This window comes from Pteropus alecto, unplaced genomic scaffold, assembly GCF_000325575.1.
Source record: "Pteropus alecto unplaced genomic scaffold, ASM32557v1 scaffold279, whole genome shotgun sequence".
Classification (NCBI taxonomy): domain Eukaryota; kingdom Metazoa; phylum Chordata; class Mammalia; order Chiroptera; family Pteropodidae; genus Pteropus; species Pteropus alecto.
Genome location: NW_006443262.1, coordinates 1,215,396 through 1,224,475, shown reverse-complemented (window position 1 = coordinate 1,224,475; position 9,080 = coordinate 1,215,396). Strand labels below are relative to the sequence as shown.

The window sequence follows — 9,080 nt, the reverse complement described above, 5'->3', positions numbered from 1 at the left end:
TTTAGTCCATTCTTTGAAAAGGAAGCTCATTTCTTTCTGTAGGTCATTTCAACTAGATTTTTATTCAATATATTTCAACTTTTATTTTCTCCTACACCACAAAGTGACTCGACTCCTTATATTTTTAAATATTTCTCTCTTAACAGGAAATAGTTTTTGCTTAGTGTCATGGCAGCGAAATAGTATGCCTTCTCGCTCCACGTGCGCATGTTAAATATTAAAGAGGCTTTTGAGTTTCAGGTTAACAACTTCTTGGTGAATCCCCCTCCCTAGGCCCATCCATCCCAACCTGTTCCTACAATGAGCTGCAATGCCTTACTATCTTCAACGAAATACTATTCGATGTAAAATCGCAACTCCGCCCGTCTCCCTTCCCAGGCTAAGAATACAGGTACAAAACAGTGAGCTGCCGCCAGGCTTTCATTCTAAGTAACACACCTTTGGGGCCATCATCCCCTGCTCTGGTCCTTATTCAGAACGCTGCTGCAAAGCCAGAGTCAAAACAAGTGAAACAATACATGGATAGGTCTATAATACTTTTTAACAGCTCTTTACAACATAGGTCAATTACAAAACCAGCGTTAATATGGAGACCTTTGTGTGTAATAATATTCTAATTGCAGCGATAACAGCATGCACACCAGAGTTCATCTTTAGTACATAAACGGGTGGAGGAAGTGAGGGCGAAGGGGTGGTGGTGGCTGAGGGTGATAACGTGGCTTGCTGTGAGCAAGTAAGTCCCCAGGGAAGCCCACTTCGTGACCCAAGTGGCCTAAGTTGTCTTCTTGGGATCAGATTAGGAGAACCGGACAGCTTCATCACAGACCGTGTCCGAATCCGCAGCACAGCAGCGAGAGGCCAGCCCCGGCTCCCCTGCAGGGAAAGCTCCCGCCAGAGGTACACGCCCAGCAGCAGAGGGGTGCGGGGTGCTCGGAAGACTGACGCGTCCTTCACTTCGGGGAGGCGGGGGGCTAGCTGGAGTGCGGGACGAGGCCAGGAGATGCCTTTCCACATGGTGGAAACATCAGTGCGGGCTCCACAGTGCGTCACCTGAGATTCCTCTCCGACGGCTGGGTGGTGTGTGGTGCTTTTCCAGCATCTTCCTTCGGGCCTGAAACAGCCTGGTTTGGGAGGCACAGGTGAAGCCCGGGGTCCGTCAAGAACACATCAGCAAAGTTCCACTTGCGGTCCGCGCGTGTGACGGGGACACCATCAGCTCCAAGAAACGTGCTCGCTGCCGGGGGCTGAGGGGGCGCAGCAGGCAGCGTGCGGGTGACCGGAGGCCAGGGACAGGGGCAGCGCGCGCGGAGCGGGGTCGCGTCCTGCCCGGGGCGCTCACTGCTTGTCTGAGTCGCTCAGGTTCACGGACATGCACCGGCACTGCTTCACCTTCTGGATTTTTTTGAGTCGGAAGGGAGGGTCCAGCCCGGGGCATTCGAGCTCCACAAGGACCGAGGTGACGCGCTGGGGCTTGCAGAAGGCGCAGGACTGGAAGGACTCCTCCTCCTTCTTCACGTGCCGCGGGATGTAGAAGGAGTTGCACTGGCCGTAGCAGAAGCGGTTGAGCACCGTGCGGCTGCGGCAGCCCTCCTCGCCCACCGTCTGCCGCAGCGGCTGCGTCTTGCACCAGTCACTCTTGAGGTACTTGCGCTCGGTGACCACTAGGGCCTCCTGGCTGGAGGCCAGCACCTCTTTGATTTGGTGCTGCCATCTCTCCGAGGTGTTACTGCTGCCGTCCTTGTAAGGCGACGGGATGGCGCCCGCGGGCCGGTTCTTCCGCGCATCCCCCACCTTCAGCAGCACCGCCACCAGCAGCAAGGACAGGGAAAGCTTCCAGAACATCCTGCAATGAGAAAAGAATTAGAGGGGTTGGTTGGGACGGGTGATCGCGTGTGACATCGTTTCCCTTTTAATGTTTTATAGTTTTCTTAGGAGGAGCTGCGGTCAGGTGGGGCGAGGCTGGATGCTGGATGCCCAGGGGCAGCTGGAGATTAGAAATGGTTAAACAGCAAACTTACAGACAGCAATGACGCTGTCTTGAATACTGCCCAAAGGCAAGGAGGTGGACAGAACAGAAAACATCCATACGTTGAATAACTAGAATAGAATCGCAAAGCAAAGGCTGTCAAAATTGGCTCAGGCCAGTTTGCCCGAATATCAGGGATAGTTAACATCCAACATTTCCTGTGTTTCGGTGCATGCCAATTGCTGTCCTAAGTGCTTTACATGTATAGCTCATTTGATCCTCAAAGCAGCTTTCAGATGACATTATTTATTATCCCCACTTTATGGTGAAGGAAACTGAGACCCACAGACGTTGAGGAATTTGCCTGAGGCTGCACAGTTACTAAGTAAAGGCCCAGGATTTAGAGTCAGGCATCTGCCTCCAGAGCCATCAAAATTAAGCATTAAATGTGGATATGATCAGGAAAATTAATAAAAAGCAAAGGAAAGGTGAACATGGTTCACAAGTCTCTTAAAAATGAGTGTAGAAGTTAGAAATGGACATAGATTAGGAAAATTAATATTTGCACTTTGTGCCTCTGTTAATTGTTAACAAATAATAAATAACATTTAACATCTGCACAAAGATATTCAAATAACTCAAATGAGTCATGAACTAGATTCTTGCATGGGAAACCACTACCCAGGTATGAATTAAGATGTGTCCATGGCTGTATGAAAACTGCCTTAGGCCGACGTGATGGTGACCCACATGGATGAATGACTTGGTCCATGACTCGGTCCAGCAAATACTTGATGGTTGGACTAGAGAGAAACTATTCTTACTCTAAACCACGTCTTATAGAAAGCAAACCAAAGTCTGACTGACGGACTTCTTTCGAGTTTAAGTCATAGTTTTCATTGTTGTACTTTCATTAATAGCATTGAGGAACAGCAGTACTCCTCAATAGGTGCTGGATGTTCGCTGTTGTGTTCTATGAGACAGGTGTTACTTCCTTTTACAAGTGGAACTCTCATTTCCACTCTTGTCACCATTGCCATCACCATCATACTCACATTTACACACCCCGTCTCTGTGGAAGTACATGAGACGCTCATTCCTTTAGCATGTGCAACCCAAAATGGCAGGCAAAAATTAGATATATATAAAACATTATATAGTTATAAGATGTATATTAATTATAATATATAGCTTGCATAAGCATATATAATGACTAAATTTTAATATTAAATATATTAAACTTCTTAAATTATTACAGATTTAAACATATTCATGCTAATGATAATAGTTAATATTTATTGGTGCTTGAAACATCAGACACTCTTACTTTCATGTATAAACAATTATCAGTGTTCTACGAAATAGGTATTATTTCCCCCATTTTATGAATGAGAAAATTTATGCATTGAGAGGGTGCATAAATTTCCAAGATCACACCGCTGGTATATTTGAGTATGCATCTTGGCTCCAGGAGAATATAGTTGCCTCTTTGTTAAAAAATAAAAATATTTGCGTTGAAATATCTAAGCTAGACAGATAGCATGATAGGAGGTCAAAAGGTACAAACTTTCCGTTATAAGATAAATAAATTCTGGAGATGTAATGTGCAGCATAAAAACATCTAAGCTAAACTATTTCCCCGTGTCACTGTTATTAGTCTATGTTTAAGCCACAAAAGGCTTTTGCATGTCACCAGCAGGTGATTCCTTTAGTCATCAAGTATTTGTTGAGTATTTAATCTATAGCAAGCACTATGATAAGCCTTGTGAATTCCAGTAACTCCCCAGAGACAGAGTTCTTACAGTGTCACGTGAACCCTTGCAAGATCTGCCCTCCTCACCCTGTTCCCGCAGGGCCTTCTCAGCGACTCTCACCTCCTTGCCAGCTTTCTGTTTCTAGAGTGCACTCAGCATTCTTCTGCTCTAGAGCCTTACATTGCCTTTCCCCCAGAATAGTATGGCCTCCAGTGCATGGCCTTCTCCCACGCAGTCTTCAAGTCTTTGCTCAATTATCACCTACTAGTTAGGTCTTAGTGGGCAATTTCCCACAGCCCTGGCATTCACGGTCTCCTTCCCTGCTTTGTTTTACTCCATGACACTTCACACGTTATAAGACAGTATTTAATGATATTTTTTCTTCTTTTTGTATTGTCTGACTCCCCCACTGGCATGTAAGGTCCAAGAGAGAAGACTACCTGTTTTGTTCATTGCTGTAGCACCTGCGTTCAGAACAGTGTCTGGTTCATGAGAGGAACTCAGATATGTGTTGAATGAAATAGGATTACCATTTGTTTCCGTGCCTTCAACGAGCTTGTAATTGAGAAGATAAAGGCATGCAAATGACAATGTATCAGTTACACAGAAACAATGGCACAGGCTCTCCTGGTAGCGATCCTGGAACCAATAATGTCTGAATCACCTGGGATGTTTTAGAATGTACATTCCTGAGTTCTACCCCAAAACGTCTGAATCGGCAGAGCTGGGGCAGAGTTTGAGATCTGTATCTTAAAGAAGTGCTCCAGGCGATTTCACGGCGCCCCAGAGGGTAGTGAAGGAGTGAGGAAAGAGCATCAGCTCTTCCCGGAGAGGGAGCAGGAGATGCTTAGAAAGCATCCCCCTTTTTAAACTATTTTTGGGGTGACATGGATTACTAAAATGATACAAACTAAAAAGCTTCTGCGTAGAAGGCATCTCTTAAGATCCTCCAGATGATGACACTGCCCAAAGTGCAGGAGCCAGGTCAACGTAAGTGACATGGACAAGGAAAGTAAAACAATTAAGATCAGAAGGAGGGGAAAAAAAAAGAGATGGTTTTCTTTTTTCTTGTGTAGAAACATTTTGTCCAATACAATTATTGCAATTTTAAGACCGAGTTTTTAAAGAGTTGTTCTCATGCCTCCTTATTTCCACACATGCAGTGTCGTATAAAAATGGCCACACTTCCAGCAGGCTCATGGCAAGCATCGAGTATGAGACTTGCTCAGCTTACACAACTTATTTTATATTTGCAGAATGATTTGTGATCTCAGTAGTCTCTTAAAAATAAAATATGTTGGTTCCATTTTAATAATTTCTGAAATTATTAATGTTCTGAGCAAACACAACCAAAAATTTGCAAGTCCCAGCCAGGAAAGATTTTCAGACTCAGCCTGGTCCTCAACTCCTCGTTCTAGTAACCGCTTCATGTGCATCTTCGATAGGCTCAAAAATGTGTGCTTTCACTCACAGGTCCTAGTTGTCATCAGGGAGAACAGAGCTAAAACATGTTCAGATTGATTTGGGGCAAAAGCTCTTAAGAGTTGACAGTATTAGATATGGTGATTAACAGCATGCATTTCAAACATTTTCAAAACATCTGGCAATCACGCTTAGAAGTTATGCCTCATAAGAACCTAAGAAGAAAAGCAAACTTCCCATTTTCAGGACCTGGAGAGGAGGCTGATTAAAGCTAGGCGACTGCCAGGCTCCTCTCTCTTTCCTTCCCACATCTTATTTCTTTTCTCTTTCACACACAGCAACGGTAAGATTGCCAACATTCTGGAGTCTCAATGTCAGAACATGTAAGAAGGCAAGAGGTATTTTGCAGTGGTGACCGTTAGGCTGAATCCTCTTTGCTTCAAGGATACTAAAGCAATTGAGCCAGCTCTTGCTCACAGCACATAGTCAATTGACCCTTCGTTGGGTGGGGCTCATCTGGGGAGAGAATGTGCATGCCGCTTTCTTTGGTTCTCCAACCACCCATGCAGACACATGTCGGTGGCCCCACCAGGACCTGAATTTAGCACTACAGAGTCCTGCTATGTCCTGAACCACTTTGCTACTCAGAGAAATGACTGGCATACAATTAACCTCTCAGGAATTCTGCCACACCTGCCAGTAAGGACAGCACAAAGATTCTTCTTCTTGCCCTCATATCTGGTGTTTGGCTTGTATCAGAAAAAAAAAAAAAAAAAAAAAAACCTTGTAAATAAATCCTGTTGGTTTTATGAATGATCTTTGTGGCCTAACAATGTTGTGAACTTGTGAGGGTTGCCAGGACTGTAGTTGCTGATGGGCTAAGCAGACTGGGTTGTTCAAAGAGAGAGCTTGTGTTGGCGCCTTCTTCTTAATTGAATGTCCTGGCCTTTGTAGATACCAGAACGAGGGCAGAACTAGTCCAAAAAAGTCTAGTATTTAGGTAACTATAGAATAACTGGCACTTTCTATCAGCCTTTCTGAGAAGTGTCAAGGGATTCTACAATAGGAGCTAATTTCTAGGAAAGGAGACAGCAGTGCTGAACCATCCTGGCCAAAAGATCTATGTACGTGAGCAAAGGCCTAGGTTGGAGCTAAGCTGATGAACTCACTTCAAGTGACCTTGCTGAGTTTTAGAGGTCAGGTCAAGCGGTGCTGGGCTGTTCATGAGTGGTGAATGGGATGGGGCTCAAACATTTTCTGTGACCTAAGAATTCTAGGGCATCCTTGGAAGATTGAAGGGATGTACCCCAGGGCTGAACCTAGGATAGACTTGTTCCCACAGCCCAAGTAAAAACAGAATCAAATTAAATTAAAAAAAAACCTCCAATCCTCTGTCTCCCCCCAACAATGTTAGAATTCAGAGATTATTTTTATGAGTTTTACTACTAGAACCTCAACAACTAGAGATATTTCATTCGTGACTTGGATTCTTGGGCTGGGAGGGTAGAGTTTAGCTCCCCAGCTAGATACAAATGTTCCTTTGCCCCTGGATCATTCTTTTAGCGAAAGATAGGTTGTCTGCCGAAGCCACTTACCTTGAGCAACTGTAATCTGTGGCAAGCTATGTCCTACACGCTAAAACCAACCTGAAGTTGTTTTTGTTCTTGAAGACTACTGAACACAGCCATGCCTACTCACCTACCTCTTGTCTGTGGCTGCGTCTGTGCTGCAAGGACTAGTGAGTAGTGGAGACAGACCATACTGCCCATCAAGTCGAAAATATTTACTATCTGGCCTTTCACAGAAAAATTTTGCCAAATTCTGCTCCAAACTTTTCCTATCCAATCCAGTCATTGTCTTCCCTTTAGCTTTGGGCTCTTTTGCTAGAAAAGTAGCTTTGAATTTTAAAATTTCTATCTGTGAAACATTTCAAACATAGAGCAAGAGAGAACATATAACAGACCCTTTGTACCCACCACCAAGATTAAAACAATATTAACATTTCTCGTCTTTATTTTGCAATCTTTATTTTAAAAGAAATAAAACAACATAGATACAGCTAAAATTCCACCCTCCCATCCTTCTCCTACCCTCGCTGGGATAAACAACATCCTACAGTTGGTAAATGTCATTTCTTTGATGCTTTTCCACTTTTACTGCTTATGTATTGTTTATTAGCATGTGTTTGTGCGTGTGTATTTGACCTTTAGATAGATAGCACAGCATTCTTCTTTTGAAAATGTTTAATTCAAAAATAAGTACTTGAGATTTTATACATATAGATATTTTTAGGAGTCTATTCATCGTCACTAATGAATATTAAAACACAGTTTATGCATTCGTCATACCGAGAGACAGTTGATTCTGCATTTTCACTATTGTGAGTGGTGTTGCACTAAACATTTTTGTGTTTATTTATGACCATCTGTTAGTGCTTCTAGAGGAGACACCAAGAAGTGGGATGCTGGGTCCCAGCATATGTACAACTTGAGCTTAACTAAGTTTTGCCAAGTTACTTTCCAAGAGCTTCTACCAGTGTTCTCTCCCCTGGGTAACATGTGAGTCCCTGCTGTTGCACATACTTGCTAACTCTTTGTGTTACCAAATGTATTACCTTTTGCCTATCTGGGAATTTTGATATGATATATTATTATCATTACTTTACTTTCATCTCTCTGATTATACCAAGCTCATATGCAGTCGTTGTATGCTGAAAAAGAATGACTGCAGCTTATTCTAAGTTAAAGAAAGAAACTAAAATGTTGGAAAGGAAGGATAATAAGTACTAACTATAAATCTTCTGAACTGTCATGAGAAGAATAGGAAGTAGCTTGCAATTTTAAAGCAGTATAATCAAGGCATCCCATGTGACTCAGTTTGAAATGTAAAGGGATTCATTTACTTTTCCAAGGGACATTGACTATCATTTTGTTTCAAGAGAAGTTTATTTTCATCTGAAAAAATTATATTAAAAAAAATGTTTTCAACCAAAAAAGTGATTCTATCCTTACTTACTTCGACTTCTGGTTAGCAAGAGTATCATTTAGGAATTTGTTGTAATCAGAGTCCTTGATCTTTGAAAAAGATTGTTAGGATAAACTCAGTCTGGGAAATGTAACACTGAGGCAGGATGGCAGCAAAGCATTAAGTCGAATTTAAAAAATGGATGGGAAAGCTCTGTCAAATCTGTAAGATTATATATACGTGGTAGCTTTTCTCCAGAGCAGGACCACTTGGGAAATGGGGGTGAGAACACACATGGTTTCTGAGACCAGAGCTGCCCATCTCTCAGCCCAGTATGACTCACTTCCTGGGTTCTCTGGGTTCCCCTCTGTAAAATGGTGTTAATGCAACTTGACGCCCCCTGTTTCATGTTGCTGTTGTAAAGAATGTAGCTCTGAAATCAAGTCATAGGCTAAAGTCTCTCAGTAAAAAGGACCAAGAGTTTTATTTGAAAGGAAGAAATTATGAGCGATCCATTAAGGATTTTATAGCCAATGATGTTGTCTGCAGCCATTTGGCTAAACCTTTTGTTTTGTTTGGTTTTGTTTTCAAATTAAGATTTTAGGATGTTGCTCAAAGGCCCCATCACGCTGCAGTGGCTCAGCCCTCTGCAATCCCTTTCATCATCCTCTCCTGGGGCAGCCTTGTGAGTTCAGGGAGAGCTTTGAGAACGGCAGCCTCCCACCTCCCTGAGAGCAGGGTATAGATTTTCTGTATATGTGTACATGAAAATTAAAGAGGCTTGTCTAGAATGCCTTGAGCAAAAAACAAAACAAAACAAAAACAAACACAAAAAACAAACAAAAGAAAAATCCTGCCTATATACTCCATCAACTCTTCCTGTTCATTCTCTACTTCAAGCTACTTGTACGATAGTGCGTAGGATAGGTGGCAGAACACACAGTAAAGCTTGACAAAACTGTGTGCCCCCTTCT

At 43.0% G+C, this 9,080-nt stretch overlaps 1 protein-coding gene across 1 annotated transcript; it reads right to left on the bottom strand.

Annotated features, from left to right (window-relative positions):
• Positions 1-1,335: 1,335 nt before the first annotated feature.
• On the bottom strand, positions 1,336-1,842 carry GREM2 (gremlin 2, DAN family BMP antagonist). Its single transcript, XM_006924126.1, has one exon. It carries the CDS (start codon positions 1,840-1,842, stop codon positions 1,336-1,338), a length of 507 nt encoding a protein of 168 aa, XP_006924188.1.
• Between the last annotated feature and the right edge of the window lie 7,238 nt (positions 1,843-9,080).

Excerpts from the sequence above, each read along its gene's own strand:
- GREM2 (XM_006924126.1), bottom strand. The coding sequence starts at position 1,842 with ATGTTCTGGAAGCTTTCCCTGTCCTTGCTGCTGGTGGCGGTGCTGCTG.